This window comes from Galeopterus variegatus, unplaced genomic scaffold (genome assembly GCF_000696425.1).
Source record: "Galeopterus variegatus unplaced genomic scaffold, G_variegatus-3.0.2 Scaffold5526, whole genome shotgun sequence".
NCBI lineage: Eukaryota > Metazoa > Chordata > Mammalia > Dermoptera > Cynocephalidae > Galeopterus > Galeopterus variegatus.
In genome coordinates, this window is record NW_007731637.1 from 137,355 (window position 1) to 155,495 (window position 18,141).

At 34.1% G+C, this 18,141-nt stretch overlaps 1 protein-coding gene across 1 annotated transcript in view; it reads left to right on the forward strand.

The window, feature by feature from the left end:
* LOC103604990 (enteropeptidase-like) overlaps positions 1–17,039 on the forward strand; it is a gene marked incomplete at its 3' end in the record, with an annotated part of 62,162 nt that extends 45,123 nt beyond the window's left edge. Inside the window, exons 10-12 of the mRNA XM_008589568.1 lie at positions 6,571–6,711; positions 7,402–7,551; positions 16,934–17,039. Coding sequence (XP_008587790.1) covers positions 6,571–6,711; positions 7,402–7,551; positions 16,934–17,039 — 397 coding nt within the window. The remainder of the gene's footprint in view (positions 1–6,570; positions 6,712–7,401; positions 7,552–16,933) is intronic.
* Between the last annotated feature and the right edge of the window lie 1,102 nt (positions 17,040–18,141).

Sequence of the window (18,141 nt, forward strand, 5' to 3'; positions counted from 1 at the left end):
TCCAAACCCTCGGCGGGAGTGCCGCTGCGCTCCCAAGCAGCGCACTCTCCAGTGCACCACCAGGCCAGCCCATCTATCTTTCTTTCTTTCTTTTTTTCTCTTTCTTTCTTTCTTTCTTTCTTTCTTTCTTTCTTTCTTTTCTTTTCTTTTCTTTTTTTTTTTTTTTGTTTTGGTGGCTGGCCAATACGGGGATCTGAACCTATTACCTTAGTGTTAACAGCACTATGCTCTCCCAAGTGAGTGAACTGGCCAGCCCATGTTCTTATTTTCAATGTGCACTCTGCTCTTCAGTCTCTTGCAGGAATAATACTAATAAAGTGGGTAAAACAGTGTCTAACACAGGAGTTAGGTGCAGTAAATGGCAGGTATGATGGTATTGTTACTAGATAACCACTCACTGTTAGTATGCAGACACTGATGGAAGCCGAGAAGAGGGAAGGGAATGCACCAGTAAGATACATCTACCCACCCCACTTTGTTCCATCTGGCCCTAAGAGGCACAGACCTATTCGTGGTAGCCACAGAAAGTAGGAGTAAAAATCCAGGAGGAAATAAAACTTGAGGATGAAGAGAATGTGGAAATGGAGCCCAGGAAATAACTAGTACTTCACACTTTGGAGAAATAGTCAAGTGTTGAGCTAAGATGAGGTTGAAAGCAACACCTGTTATTAAAGTTTATATAATAACTGCATTTATTTTTATAATTTTGCCTTTCAAATTTTATTTGTGAGTAATGATGAGTGATGTTTGATGAACACCTAAAAATGTTTTTGGTTGATTTAAAAATTTGAGAAATATTTAAGCATATGCTAATAAGATTTAGTTTTTGTTGGGTGCTATTGATTTTACACTGTACTGAATGATTTTTTGGATTTTCTTATTTAATATTTTAAACAAACCTGCAAAATATGTATTACAGAAGAATAAAATGCGGTCCAAGAGGTTAAATGACCACGCGTTTACAGAACGAGTTAGTATTACAGGCAGAAATCAAACCCAAAACTCTCTGACTTCAAACACAATGCAATTGTTCACTGTGCTTTAAAAGCTTGAGTACAAATATAATAATGAGTATATATAAAACATATGAACTCATGGTAAGTCACACTCGGCTTAAATAAATGGGCCAACCATTTCATAATCTATTTTTGTGGTTGATAAATGCAGTTCCTTAAAATTACAATCAACATAAATATTTACATTGATGGACAAATAAGCTAGTTCATATAAATATCTCTAAAGACTAATGTCGGCTTAAATAAATGGGCCAACCATTTCATAATCTATTTTTGTGGTTGATAAATGCAGTTCCTTAAAATTACAATCAATATAAATATTTACATTGATGGACAAATAAGCTAGTTCATATAAATATCTCTAAAGACTAATGTGACGTTAATAAGTTTTAGCATACATTGATCACTTAAAATGTGTAAAGCAGTGCTGTCAGCACTTTAAGTTAGCTCAATAAATGCAATTATGTAGGTGCTATTATAATCTCTACAAACATGAAGTCTAAACTCACAGAGGTCAACCGCCCAATAAGTGGTAGGTGTAAATTGCCCTCGTGTTCTTTTATTCTTCAAATATCACTGTTTGTCTAAACACTATTTTCACATGCTTATACTAGCAGTAATTCATTAATGTCTCAGAGTAATTAGGCATAGTGATGTGAATAATGCCCAATAACTACAAAAAGTAATAAAGAAACTAAATATCCAAATAGAAAAAAATTTATGAAAGTATATTTAAATAATAAGATAGACAGCTGTTTGATTTTAATGTCTTTAAAATAAAAATCTATTTTAAAGTTTTAAAAATAAAATATTTTAATTTTAACCTGAAAAATATATGAAAAAGAACATTAGATGTTACACTTAAATTTTAAAATTCAAAATAACTTTTTTTAAAGAAAGGCAATAATATCTTACCTTCAGCCCTAGCACAGTGCCTGTTATATTGTAAAAACTCAATATTGGTTGATTTAAATTTTAACTAACAGATTTATATTGAAGTTATTTTGAATTGAAATAATGCCAGTATTTTTATTCTTTATTCACAAGCCCATCTTCTTCTGACTATTTTAGCAAGTTCCTTTTTGTGAGAGATACAAGATTTACGTTCATTAAATTCCAATTCAGAATATATATCTCATATACTGCTATTATTTTATCAAATATTTATAGATATTTTACTTTAATTAGGGAAAATAGGATTATCTAGAGAAAATACAGGGAAATAAAAGCATCCAGTACCATAAAATACTTGCTATATACTTAATTAGGGATAACTCAGTGTAAACAAACCCTAAAGGCATTTTTAGTCATTTTTATACACAGTCATAGTACGAAAGTTCTGGTGGAAAAGATCTTCTTCAAGGAATTATGACAACTGAAGTAAACCATAATAGATTGCCAGGAGAGTTAGCTCAAAATGTCCTCTTTAAGTTGCAGTGAAAAAGGTGTAATATTAAATTCAGTGGTGGTAATAATTATCAATACTAGGTATGGAAGAGGTAAAATATGTGAGTAACTTCATTTAATTTTTTGTCCAGAAAAATTCATAAATATTGTTTCTGCATCCTCTAAGAAAGACAATAAAAATAGCCTGGGTGAGCACTCTGAAACTGTTTTCAAAGTGCCACGCCCATAAAAATGTGTTTCTGAGTGCATAGTTGTTATGACATTCTTTATATCCCAGGTGCTCAGCTGGTATTCCAGTCCCATAGGACTGCTGGCAATGTGTACCTAATACTGTCTCTTAACATTGTGTAAGACCATGCTTCTAAAACTGAAACACACAAAAATGTGCATAGGTCTAGTCAAAACTATAAAGTAAACAGAGTGGATCTTCCTGAACTGTCAATTTATCCTATAACAAAAGTAATCACACACTGTAAATATGAAACTAAATAATATATTCACGTATTTTCAAGGTAAAGCATTTTTGACAAACATTATGCTTTTATCAGGACACTTTCGTGTACACTCAGAAGTACCCATGTACTCTCTTAAATTGNTATGCTTTTATCAGGACACTTTCGTGTACACTCAGAAGTACCCATGTACTCTCTTAAATTGATAGGAGAACTTACATGGAAAAATTTAACAAGGACTGGCTTAAAGAGTCCCCCCTTCCAAAAGTTCTCATAGATTCTCCAATCATAGTGCCTAGCAAAATTAAAGATTACTTCCTCAGTACACCCAAAACATTTCTTCCATGTGGAATAATTTCAGTTATTAACTCTTTTTATAACTCTCCAATCTGAATTTTTCTAATAGGGAAACTGGTTATTTCTTCTCCGTCTAAGCAGTTAGCCCCATACAACATTCATAGTTGGCACTCAGTGTGTTGAGTATATTAGAAATTCTTTATATCATAAAGGTGATACTCTATTGGCAGAATTTGTCCTCTTACAAATTGGGTAAAATAAATAGTTTTGAAATAATCTGTTGAATCACACTTTATAGAAAGTCTTTCATCCCTGTCCACTGCCCTCTTTCCAAACTCCCCTGCATCTTTATCAGGTTTCTCTGCTTTCCTCTTTCACAAAAGCTATTCACCAGAGCCTTTGCTGTTAGAAGACAAATTATGAGTTAATTCACATTCAAGTGTGACTGCTAGCAAATCTATGTAAATTAGTATCCATAGAAGTATTGGTTTATTAGTAGAAGACACTGGATTTTCTTAAGAAATGAATGTCTAAAAGTTTACTGTGTAGGAGAACTTACATGGAAAAATTTAACAAGGACTGGCTTAAAGAGTCGCCCCTTCCAAAAGTTCTCATAGATTCTCCAATCATAGTGCCTAGCAAAATTAAAGATTCCTTCCTCAGTACACCCAAAACATTTCTTCCATGTGGAATAATTTCAGTTATTAACTCTTTTTATAACTCACCAATCTGAATTTTTCTAATAGGGAAACTGGTTATTTCTTCTCTGTCTAAGCAGTTAGCCCCATACCACATTCATAGTTGGCACGCAGTGTGTTGAGTATATTAGAAATTCTTTATATCATAAAGGCGATACTCTATTGGCAGAATTTGTCCTCTTACAAATTGGGTAAAATAAATAGTTTTGAAATAATCTGTTGAATCACACTTTATAGAAAGTCTTTCATCCCTGTCCACTGCCCTCTTTCCAAACTCCCCTGCATCTTTATCAGGTTTCTCTGCTTTCCTCTTTCACAAAAGCTATTCACCAGAGCCTTTGCTGTTAGAAGACAGATGATGAGTTAATTCACATTCAAGTGTGACTGCTAGCAAATCTATGTAAATTAGTATCCATAGAAGTATTGGTTTATTAGTAGAAGACACTGGATTTTCTTAAGAAATGAATGTCTAAAAGTTTACTGTATTGGCTATAATATAATATCAGGAAACTTCAGCCTTTAAAAATTATTAGCTAATTGTTTTTTCTTTCAACACAAGCCCTCTTTCATGTACAGAAACTCTATTACTCTGTTTATTCCCATTTTAATACATGCAGTCAAATATTGATTAGAAGCCTTCCCTTTTCTGGCATAATGACAGAGGTACAGAAAGCATAAAGTCATAGTCTGCCTTTTCAGGGCTCACAACCAAGTTGGTGGATAGAGAAACAATAGCTAGCATTCACTGAAAATTACTATGCACCAGTCACTGTATCACATAGAAATTACTTATTTACTCCTTATCACATTTTTATTGAAAATATTATATTGCAACAGAGGAAACTGAGGCATAGAGAAGTCTAGTAAGACACAGAGCCAGGACTAAGTCAAATACTGACTCTTCTACAGCCTTCCAGAATGCATAAGGTACATGTTTTTCACTGGACCTGTGGTTCTGGGACTCATTTTAGTCAAAGAGACTTAAATAAGCTAATAAAAGTTTATACAATCTCTACAGATACATAATGTATATCATTTCCAAAGGTTTGTGTATATCTCTGAAGCAGGTCAATGGACTTCAGGACATGAACCCCTGTACTATCTAATCTACTGCAGTGGCATTAGATAATGTGGGGATCCAACACACTGCAGCCATCGTCTCTGAAGCAGGTCAATGGACCTCAGGACATGAACCCCCGTACTATCTAATCTACTGCAGTGGCATTAGATAATGTGGGGATCCAACACACTGCAGCCATCAGGGGTGCCTTTGAGTCACTAATCACATTCAGATGCAACCAGAAGTCATTGTCCAAAAGAATTTTATGGTCATGGAAAAGAAAGCAAGAATAGGTTTAAACAGATAGGTTTAAAGCAAAGTTTCTAGAAAGTTCACAGTTTTAAAAGGACTAGACACTTACGAACTACAATGGTTTTCAATGTGAGAACCATTTGGATTACACAATTATATATGCTGGTGGGAAGAGTCTAAATAACCGAGGTAGTTCTTTGTGAGAAAATAACTGAATGAAGGACACACGTTTTAGGGGAAAACATTAAGATGTGAATCAATGCTGCTTCTTTCCATTAGATTCTATTGAAATTGTCATGCAGGTATCACATTGTTTACTAATTTCTGCATAGTAAGGACAGAACTTTTAATAGCTCATAAAAGTGTTTCTCTGTAGAACTCAATAAGTAATAGTGGTGCTTTGTCTCTAAATTACAAGTGTGGTACTTTTCACAGACCTGAATCTGATGCCCAGTTCAGATTATCAAGTTAAAACGCTAAACCATTATCATGTAACTTTTTTCATTATCACCACCACTAAGAAACCTTTTCAGACCTTTTATTTCAATGGCTCCCCAATTTTAATATTTCACATGTTCTGTACATCTGTTTATTTACTGTATGAATTTTCTGGGCTTTACGTATTTAAAAATTAAGACTGTTTTGCCTCTGAGAACCAACTTATACCTCCTTGGAGCCCACATCACCCTCTTTGAAAATGAACATGCTAAACTGTAACTTTTTATAAAAGTAAATTTCATATAACAATGATTTTTGTAAATAATTATATGAGAACCTTTTATTTCCCGAGCACCATAGTAACCCTTGAGAATCAAAAATGGAGAGATATCACTTAAGTAACTTAGAATCAAAACAGAAAAATATTAAAAATCATTATAAAATTCCATAGAAATAATCCTTACATCATCTAGTATTATCTTGAGGTTATATGGGTGGGTAGAGAGCCAATACTGTTTGTTTTCTATTATTGTGACCCAGGTTTAGCCCCTGTTAGTGTGGCACGGTAAATACCTGATAGAGCCAAACTAACTTTTAGTTGTATTACTGTTTAACTTATGTGTTTCTTAGAGAAACTTTTTCAGTAAAGAAATGAATCTTTTCTTTTCATATCTGCATGTAGTGCATGTAGCTAATAATAAAAAATGAAAATATAGTTTTTTCAAACCATAAATATTTGTAATAATTTGAGATTTTCTAATGCTTAGAAGAGACATTTCAATTAAAAAAAAAGAATCATATTATTAATGCTTTTAGTTAGCTGAGTGATATCAGATAGATGGATTGATAGATTAATTGAAAAATTGATAGATCAATAAATGAATGGATGGATAAATAGACAGGTACGTACATATAACAGTCCTTTATTTTATTTTATTTTATTTTTGTAGCTTCTCTTTGTGAAACTAATCCTGGCACAATTAGGATTTTTTCCAACCAAGTTACTGCCACCTTTCTTATAGAATCAGATGAAAATGATTATATTGGATTTAATGCAACATATACTGCATTTAACAGCAGTGAGCTCAATAGTAAGTATTGCTTATTCTTTAGCCCTTGAATTTTCAGATGCTTTAATGTTGTAATGGAATTTTAAAAGTAGCAGAATCTAAAATTTTAATTATGCAAGTTCTTTAATGAGTATCTTTTGTGTGCATAGCTCTTTACTTGATGCTTAGAGAGAAATGAGAAATTAGAAAATAGTTCATGTTCTTTAAAAGAATCAAATAACCAGTTTGAGAACAACTATAAATAAATATAAAAATTAAATTTAAATTTTATATACTGCAAATACCTCAAGTTAAAAATATTATTAGCATAAAACTACTTAAGAGAAAGTTGCACATAACTTACTTAATTTTGATCAAAGGTACTAAACTGAGTAGTAAGGGGAGTAAAAAATATGAAACAAAAATTGTGTGGGTAAACCAATGGAGACAAGAAGCCTGTATTTGCTAAAGCCCTGACGGGATATAAGAGATACATTAATTTAACACAGTTGGCAAAATAGAAAAGATTTTTTGTTTGTTTTTTGTTTTGTTTTGTTTTAACTAAACGGAATAAAATGAAGTTAAGATTAATAAAAAATAAGGATTTTATGTATGCCACTCAATTATAAACTGCATAAAGTTAGATTATTTTCAATGCAATCTAATACAATTACTCACATTATGGACTTAATTTGAGTTTTGTTTTTTATTCTTCTTTTTTTTAATTCACAGATTATGAGAAAATCAACTGTAATTTTGAGGATGGCTTTTGTTTCTGGGTCCAGGATCTAAATGATGATAACGAATGGGAAAGAGTTCAGGGAAGCACCTATCCCCCTTTTACTGGACCAGATGTCGACCACACTTTTGGCAATGCTTCAGGTATAGTTCATATTTAGTTCATAAATCAAAAGGGAAAGGATGTATGTTTTTCTGTGGTTTAAAGTGAGTAGTATTAAATGCAAAGCAGTCCTTTTCAGATTTTCTTTTTTAAAATAATGGACTAATAAATGCATCTAAAGGAAATATGATAATCAAATAGGTAAGTAAAAGTGAGTGTGTTTCAAGAACTATATTCTTTTGCCCTACATTCGCAACATGTTGAAAAGTACACAGAGGCCATTAGAGACAAGGAGAGTAGGCTGTCACCCTGCTTTTGCCATTATTATTAGCTAAATAGACTTGTGCGAGGTAATGAACTGTTCTGAACTTTGGACTACTTTGCCTTAATTTCCATTTTCTGGTTGATCATTGCTATTGCACAGAAATACAATGAATTTTTGTGTATTTATCTTGTATCCTGCAGTCTTCCTGAACTTGTTTATTAGCTCTAATAGTTTTTTTTCAAAGAATTCCTTAGAGTTTTCAATATATAGGATCATGTCATCTTGAAGTAGAGATAGGTTTATTCTTCTAATTCTAAAGCGTGATCCTAAGGAAAGAGTTGTGATTTGTAAGTATGTTTTTCATGTGAATGGGATGCTAGAATGGAATTCCAGGTGGAAACATTAACATTGGAGACAACAATATTTGACTGAAGAAAACAAATTATGGATAAGTTCCAGGACATAATGAATTTCTAGTGCAAAAATCACAAATGAAAAGGCCGGCCCTGTGGCTCACTTGGGTGAGTGCGGTACTGTTAGCAACGAGGCTGCAGGTTCGGATCCTACATAGGGATGGCCGGTGCGCTCACTGGTTGAGTGTGGGGTGGACCACACCAAGCCAAGGGTTGTGATCCCCTTAACGGTCAATAACAACAAAAAAATCACACATGAAAGCTTTGGAAGCATGCATTTATAAAACCAAATATAATCACTGAGCAGAGAATTACAAATCTGGAAGGAACATGGATCTTAAAAAGTAAGGAAAATTACAAAAAGAAGAGAGTGAAAATTTGTGCACTTACATAATTTTCTTAGCCACAACTCACCCCAAAATAAGACTTGTTGATAGATTAATTATGAGAATACAATTCAATTCAAAATAAATATTAAAAGCCTTCTTTAACTAGGCATGCTTGCAAGCATTGAGGATTCAGATCACATATCACCAATTCTAGGAAGTCTGTCTAGAACCCCAAAGTTGAAATCTTCCTTTCTGTTAAACATTTTAAGCGCCTCTTTTGTTTTTTTTTATTGCATGACTTTATAATTGCTTACCTGTTTCTTTCTTTCTACCACAGTATTCTCTTCAGAAACAAGAACCTACTCACTTTTATCTTTGAATTCCTAAGGCATTCAATGGCCTAGAGCCTTAATAAATCTGTGAACAAAATAAACCAGACTTTCTGCTCTCATGGAACATGTACTCCAGCAAAGAAAAACAGAAAATAGGCAACATACCGGAGAAGTAATCAATTTTGGGGGGAGGGGGTATGTTAAATGTGAATGAGTACTCTGGGAAAATATAAAACTTGGTAATGAGAAAGAGGAGGGCAGGTGCTAAAGTGCTATTGCAAATTAAAATGGAGTGATCAACTCAGGTCTCCTTGAAAAGTGACATATGAATCAAAACTTAAAGGAATTAAAGGAACTGTCCAGACAGATTATTCCAGACAGAGTGAAAACAGCTGAGACTCTAAAGGGAAGCATGTCTGACTTGTTTGAAGAAAAGTCAGGAGTCCAGAGTGGCTGGAGTGGAGTAGGGCAGTAGGGTCCAGATGATGATCGACGTCTTCTGTGGCCTCAGCTCTTTCTCTGAGTAAACCAGGGAGCTAGTTGAGGTTCTTGAGCACAGGAGTGATAGTATCTGCTCTGTCTGGAAGGCAGAGAATAGTTTGTGGAAGAGCAAGAGTATTGAAGGGAGATCAGTGGAAGGTAGAAGGTTATTATCTAACCAGAGAAAAGGTCATGGGACTCAGATCAATGGAAGAAGATATAGTAAGAAGAGGTAAATTCTGAAAGTAGGGCCAACAGGATGCTACTAAATTAGTTACCAGGATAGACCTATGCATAAAAAATTTTCTCTGTGTAGCTGGCCAATCCCATAAGACCAAGAATGTTTAGTACTGAAAATGATGGCATGAATACTCTCATACATAATTAATCTTCTTTGAATAAGTTATCTCCCAGAGCCCGATTCTCCATGGATGTATTAGTAACCTGCACAGCTGAAGACCACCCCTAAATGATAACCATCCCAACCCTCTAAAGAGACCTGGCTTAAAACTGTCAAATAATCTGGTCATTTTTCCCCTTTACTTTTATTTTTAAAAAGTCTGTACCACACTTGGACAAGAGTAGTTCGAGGAAAGTGCGAAAAGCATTTATATCTATTAACTATGACAGATAACCTTTTATGGAGTTGAAATCTTTGATGTTCAAATTATCATTTTTCTACTTTTATGTCATCATAATAAGAGATGAAATGATTTCACTGATATTTGAAGAATATGAGTACAGTACAGGAGAAAAATGGTTTCAGCTTGCCAACAGATTAAATAACTAAAGAAATAAGATGAAACTGACCAAAGAGAAGCAGGTTGAATGTCAAGTGGAAGTTTTAAATTGTTGGGTCAGGAATGGAGTCTCAGGAGAAAATCCTGTGGCAGGAGTTATTTAAAATTAGACAAGTCATGTAATAAGGACAGATGGTAGAGCTTAATAGGTCCTCTCCAACTCTCATGCCTGTGATTTCATAACCTACCAGCCATTCTCCCCACAAAGGACGTTTGCTTCCAACTCGCTTTTTTGTGTCAGAACATCCTACCTCTGAAATGGAAGAGAATTAAATCTCTCCTGCTGCTCCTCTTATCCATGCAGAGCTTCTATTTTCTTTTCTCATTCTTTGCCTTCACTTTAAATGACAGGAAAGCCTGACAGGAAAGCCTGAATGAAACAGATAAGCTTTGAATTAACATTGCTTTAGGGAAGAACATCTAAGCCCCTTTACTTTTCTAGTCCTTCTGAAGAACTCTCTCCTGGCAGAGCAGCAGTTCCTACATCTCTGCACTGTCAACCTCAGGGTTTCTCTGTACCTCTTAGAAGCAAAAGGGATTGGTAGAGATGGTGGCATTGATGTAGGGCAGCATCTTGGCGTGCTCAGAAGTGGCCCGTTTGTTCAGAACACTCAGGGAAAATGAGGTTAGTAACATGTGAAAACTTCAGAAATCTGAGAGTCACAGAAGGGCTAGACAGCACAAAGAAAGCGTTTCTTTCTTGCATTTCTCAACAAAATTGTAACTGTTTCTAACGCTTTGGGAGGCAGCATAGAGTATTAGTAAAGATCATTAAAACAGATGATGTCTTAGCTAGATTTAAGTGTCAGTCCTGACATTTAGGCAAGTTGTCCAGCCTCTCTCTCAGCTTCAGTTCCCTTACCTGGAAAATAAAGCTGCAGATAATGGGACCTGACTTGAGAAGCATGTTATGAACATAAAATTGATTGCCATGTTAAAAAAATAAACAACTCAGAAAAATGCCTGGCACATGGAAAATGCTATATAAATGTTAGATGTTATAACTATTTTCTACTCATGCCACAAGATGCATTCAATAGACGCAAATTAGCTGTATTCTAAGGTGTTCTATGTAGTGGCTGGGGAGGAAAGTAGTTATTTTGCTCAATTTTCAAAAGTACATTAGGTCTTTTGGTATCTCCATTTTATTTAGCATGTAAACTTTTTCTAAGTTACATGTAACTTCAATGTTTTCAAAGTTATATTATCTTCTTTATCTTTTCTATGATGTTGGATTTTAGAAAATGACATTACTTTTGTATATTGACAGAATCTGACTCAATTTGTACCATTCTTCAACCTAAAACTTTCAATAATATTTATCTACTAGGATCAGTTAGTTTCTCATACACATTTACAACTCATAAAGCACTTTAAATCAGCTTTCTTCCTTCAGAAGGATCTGCAAGTTTCCAGAAAGTTCTACTACCTCACCAGTTTCTGCTGTTTCTACATCAACATCAACACATGCCCAGCACTTTTTGTCTTTACTTGGGATGTTGGGTGAGGAGAAGTTAGATTCAGTTCATGGAGAAATAAGCAGAAAAAGTGATAGAAAGACCTTGTACGAAAAACCTAATGGCTCAAGAAAGAGGTTTACTGTGTGCTTAAATTAATAAATGTAGTGAGCCATAGGTTTCAGCCCCCTCTGCCCAGAAGCAGGCAAGACAGAAAGCCTGGGGCTTAGGCAAGGAGCACAGCTGGGGTCCTAGGCAAGATGCTGAGGGCCACAGCCCCTCTGCCAGGAAGCAGGCAAGAGAGCATGCCCAGGGTCCTAGGCAAGGAGCCTAGTGCAGTACCCCTGCCCAAAACCAGGCAAGAAGGCACACTGAAAACAACACTTCTGAGTGGGTGGCCCACCACTGCCACCCCCACAGCCACAGTTGCTGAAAAAGCAACTCAACACCACACAGCAGCAGCCAAAGCCACTGTGTAGGTGGCCCTCCAGACACTCAACGGCATTAAGAAAAGGAGAGTCACCAGCATAGACTGAAAAAAGAAGAGGATGTCTCTCTCCTCAAAGCCTACTCCAGAGAAATAGAAGAAGCAACACCTCTGCCAGATGACCAGACATCAGCATAGAAATACTAGAAATATGAAAACCCAAGAAAATATGACACCACCAGATGAATACAGTAATTCTCAAACACCAGAACCTACAGAGCAGGAAGCCCTTGAAATGACTGAAAAAGAATTCTGAGCAACAATCTTAAGGAAACTCATTGAGATATGAGAAGACTCAGTTAAACATAATGAAACAAGACAAAAATCCCGGATATGAAGGAGTAAATGTACAAAGTGATTAATACTTTTAAAAAACATAGCAGAACTCATAGACTTGAAAGATTCACTCAGCAAAAAAAAAAAAAAAAACAAGCAAGAGCTTAAGCAGCAGGCTAGAACAAGCAGAAGAAAGAATTTCTGATTGTGAAGATAGTCTTTATTCATACAACCCAGGAAAACCAAAAAAAAAAGGAAAAAAGAACTGAAAAAAATGAAGAAAATCTAAGTGAGCTGGCAGACAACCTCAAGCACACAAACATTAAAATCATGGGTATTCCAGAAAGGGAGGAGAAAGGAAAAGACAGAAAACCTATTCAATGAAATAATAACAGAAAAATTTTCAGGTATAGGGAGAGACATCAACCATCAGATCCAGGATGCTCAAAGATCCCCAAACAGATTCAACCCAAGAATATCCTCTCCAAGACACATGATAGTCAAACTGGCAAAGTTCAAAGACAGAGAATCTTAAAAGAAGCAAGAGAAAAACATCAAGTCACCTGTAAGGAAGCCTGTATCAGACTACCAGCAGACTTCTCAACAGAAACTCTAATGGCAAGAAGAAACTGGATGATATATTCAAAATACTAAAAGAAAAAGACTGCTGTCCAAGAATTCTATAACTATCATAGCTATCCTTCAGAAATGAAGGGGAAATAGTATATTTTCCAGACAAACAAAAATGGTGTGAGAGTTCACCACCACACCACCAACTATACAAGAAACCCTCAAGGAAGTCCTGCATCTGGAATCCAAAAGACAGTAATGACTACCATGAATACACAAGAAAGAACAAAGCCCACTGGTAGAACAAAAATGAAAACAAGAAAGAGAAAGAAACTAAATCTTACAACCACAAATAGCCATAGTGACAATGCAATAGTGCTCCTACTTTATTTCTGATTTTGACAATTTTGATCTTCTCTCTTTTTTTCTTGGTCAGTCTAGACAAAGGTTTGCAAATTTTGTGGATCTTTTTAAAGAATCAAGTTTTGGTTTTGTTGATTTTCTCTATGTTTTTTTGATTTCCTAATACACATATTTCTGTTATAATCTTTGCTATTTCCTTCTTATATTTGCTTTTGGGTTGGTTTGCTCTACTTTTTCTATTTTCTTAAGGTAGAAGTTTACATTACTGATTAGAGATTTTTCTTATTTTTAATATAGGTGCTTACAAGTATAAATTTTTCTTCCATGAAAATATGTAAATTGCACTGCATGAGCCCTGCATCCTATAAATTTTGATATGTTGTGATTTGATCTTTATCTCAAAGTACTCTGTAATTGCCCTGTGATTTTTTCTTTTTAACCATTGTTTATTTAGGAGAGTGCTGTTTAATTTCCACATATTTGTGAGTTTTCTAAATTTCCTTCTGTTATTGTGGTCAGAGAACACATTTTCTATAATCTTATTTTAAAAAAATTAAACAAACAAAACAAAGTTAAAGTTCATGGAAAGATTTCCATTATCCTTCAATACTAATTTTCCATGAATTTTTTTAAGTGTCCTTGTATTTATATTCTTTTTTGCTGAGTTTTTATGCAATTTAAGTTGCTAAACTTAGATATTTAATTTATGTTCTTGATTTCTTTTTATTAAGTGGACTTGTTGATTTCCTTCAAAATTAATTTGCCTTTGAAAAGTTTATTCATTTTCCTTTGTTGAAATTAATTTGATATTTGTATGCTTTTGGAAGACGTTAGGGAGCTATTTCAAATAATTTTAGAGTTTATAAAATGAAATACATAAATTTAAAAATACAAAACATAAAACAAGCAAACAACCAAAAAAATGTACTTGACGTTCCAAGTTTTAAGGTGACCCTGTGGTTAATTCCAAAGAGCTCTAGAAGATACTTCCAGAAAGTTGAAGGATTTTAAAAAAAATTTTCATTTGGCCATATAAATTCCCATGTAGTTAAGGAAAATACCTATTTAATCATTCTTTTTGTGTAGAACCTTAAAAAATTTAAATGAAAGTCAAATCAGTATTACAACAATATGTTAAACAACATTCAGCTAATCCATATAGAAAATAAAAAAAAGAAAAAGGTAACTTTCCTTTTCTAAGCATTCTAGCAAGTTTATAAAGTCACATATGAATATAAATAAGATCCATAACAGAATATGCTATGAAACAGCAGAGAAATACAATGTACACTAAGAATTCAAAAGAAGAAGTGGTCACTTCTAATTACGAGGCTTTCTGAAGAAGTTGGCAATTTGATTTAAATTACCTTAAAAAATTAGTAGGATTTCTACAAGGTATAATTGGAAGGGAAAGTGAAAGGACAAGAAAACAGAAAAAAAAAAAAAAAGAGGCCGGAACAACCCCCCGCACCACACACCATGAGAACAAAGAAGCCAGCTGTGGGCCAGCTCTGCCCCCTTCCCCTCCACCTCCCACCACTCTGCAACAACATCTCAGAATATAAAAATAATAATAAAAAACAATTTCATAAAAGACCCAAAAAGGCCATAAAATTTCTAGGTGTTTGGAAACATTAAAATAATCTAATTTTGTAGAAGTTCTGTATGTAAACAGATGAATCATAAGAACTATGGTTGGAAAATGATATTGAAGTCATAGTACAGAAGCCTCAAACATCAGAGTGAATTTGTACTTGGTTTTATAGGAAATAAAGAGATAGTAAAAGATCATGAACAAGAGACCAATTAGGTTGCACATAAGTAAGCATTATCAAGCAATCATACATGGGATACATGGGATAAAGAATTCCCGTGGAGAGTCAGAGAACTAGGAGTGAGACACACATGGAAGTAGATAGTGAAAGTGATGGCCTGACTTAAGTGAGACCTCCGAGTGTTGTGACGTTCCTACTCCTTCACCTGGTGAGATGTTCCAACAGAAATACCATGTGAATGCCCAGTTTTCACACTGAGTGGAATAAGTGGGGCTATGTACAACTGATTGAGAGCTCATCAAATGAAGAAGCAAACTGTCTTATTTAAACTATTGGGGGCAAAAAGGATGGATAATTTTGAGAAGACTTAGGAGAGACATAATAGTGTCTTCTAAACAGTTGTACAGCTAGCAAATACATCTTACCCTTAATGGTCTCAGAAGACAAAGTCAGACACAATAGGTGCACATAAGTTTAATCCCAAAAAAGAAAAGAATTTTCTTATTATGTTGAAATAAAATGGGCTGCATTGGATATAATAATACAGTGATTCCTGCTGCATCCAGTATGTGTTAAACAGAGGTCAAGTGATACCTATAAGCAAATGTAGACAAAACTTAAGGACAATTGGGTGGTTAGAAAAAGTAAATTTTTGCTTAAGCTGCATTTCTCTACTTTTACAATTCATAATTTTATGAAGAATTTTCATCTTCTAATTTGCCAACTAAAGAATTTAGCTGGTAAGACAAAAATGATAATTTAATATTATATATTATTTTACTATATTCCTAATATGCAATTCTATATGATATTTATGGTGTTTACTTATTTATGCAAAATTTATAAGCTACCATATAGTCTACATAATTAATTATGTTTCATCTTGTCACTGACATGAAACTCTTAGCATCATCTTGTCATACCGAAAACTCCAAATATATTACTGCTTAATGAGTAGACAACAGATTTAAAATATTTTGAATTATAGTTAATTGAATATGAAGATGGCAAAACATAAATAGAAGCATGGTGTGTGTTTATGTTAGATAATTGCAGCTAATTAAAAATATTTCTGAATAGACTAACCATTTCAGTGCTTAACCATGGCATTTAGTGGTATTTTAATTACTTCCTTCCCAACTACATCCTAAGCAACTAAAAGTAAGGTCAACTCAAAAGGGCTTTGGAGTTGGGCATTTAGAGAGTGAATTCTGGAACCTCTCCTCTATATCTACTCTTTTCCATCACGTTGAATAACTGAGCACTAACTAAATAGCTAAAAGAAGTTCTCAGCATTATATAAGTGATGTGTTAATATAAAATGTTAACATTTATTTGTACTTTATGTTTTGTAATGTAAATCCAATTAATGTGCGTATATTACATTAATTAAGATGTTTGATAAAACACTCATTTAGTCTAAACAATGTTTGTCTGACTGGTCTAAATATGCATTGATATATCTATAGCAGTTCAACTAGTATTTCTTTTCTTTATGTCCTATTCTTACTCTGCATTTATAAATGAATGAGTTTGAATTTTATATGCAACACTGCCTATATTTTTCTGTTGAAAAGCACAAGAGAAGATGCCTGATTTCAAGTAAATACTAGATTTCAGCATTCTATAAAAAATCGTATTTCAATCAAAATAGATTAATCCAATATTTCATTTGCTCCATGTCATATTTTGTTACATGTCTCCTGTTTCCTGCCATAATATATCAGAGTCAAACTGAGGATAAAATTAATTCCCCTAAGAAAATCTTCCAGATGTTCTTATCCCAACAACTCTTTGCACACTTGAAATGACTCAAATCATTGGTTGAAATAATGAACTCCAGACCAGAATGAAAACTTTTTTGTTGATTTTACAGGATTTTACATTTCTACGCCAACTGGACCAGGAGGGAGAAAAGAAAGAGTAGGACTTTTAAGCTTACCTTTAGATCCCACTGTGGAACCAGTCTGCCTTAGTTTCTGGTATGTTGTAGATGCATGTAAAATGCTGTCTTATTTAATGAGCGACATTGCCTTTCTCAGGTTACCAAGCTCAGATTTCACAAAGATGTTGGCCAAGATTTAATTGCATATGCCATTACTTTGAAATTTTTTGTGTTATCTGCAATTTACCAGATATATTATAGTATATAATATAAATTACACTATAAGAAGGATCATCCATTAGAAACAATCCTGTAAGAAGATCCTTAATGTCCCCAGATATATATTAGGAATATTTTATGTAAACAATATAGCATAGCTGTTTTTATTCAGGTCTTTTGCTGGCATATACGAGGGTACTTTTAAAAATTTGTACAAAAATAGAATTGAAAGGAAATACGGGTCTTTCCATGAACTTTTTAAAGTATGATTTTACTGACATACAAGCGGGAAAATCTCTTTCTCAAAAGTCGTTTGATTATAGAGTATTTGTTTATGCAAATTAATATACTTTTTCAATAAGCTTGACTGCAATGTTAGAATGCAGGTTTTTTTATTTTTTTATTTTTATTTTTTTTTAAAAAAAGATGACCAGTAAAGGGATCTTAACCTTTAACTTGGTGTCGTCAGCACCACGCTCACCCAGTGAGCTAACCAGTCGTACCTATATAGGGATCCAAACCCATGGTCTTGGTGTTATCAGCACCTCACTCTCCCAAGTGAGCCATGGGCTGGACCCTAGAATGCAGTTTGAAAGCAAGGAATACTGCCCCAAATGCCAGGAGACCTGCCACTTCCCAGGTACCCATGTGAATATTTTTAATTATTATTTGTATTATTATTAGCATATTCATCATTACAAATCTTAATCTTTCCCCATGCCCTCCACCTGACCTATCACTCCCCATGCTCCCTCCTGCTCACCTCTAGTATCCTTAGGTTTGTTCCCTCCTTCTGAAGGTTCAATGTATTATTGTGGTCCTTTCTTTCTTTCTTTCCTTCCTTCCTTCCTTCCTTCCTTCCTTCCTTCCTTCCTTCTTCCTTCCTTGCAAGAACCCAGTTATGAGTGAAAACATGTCGTATTTCTCTTTCTGTGTCTCACTTATTTCTCTTAACATAATTTTCTCCAGGTTCATCCATG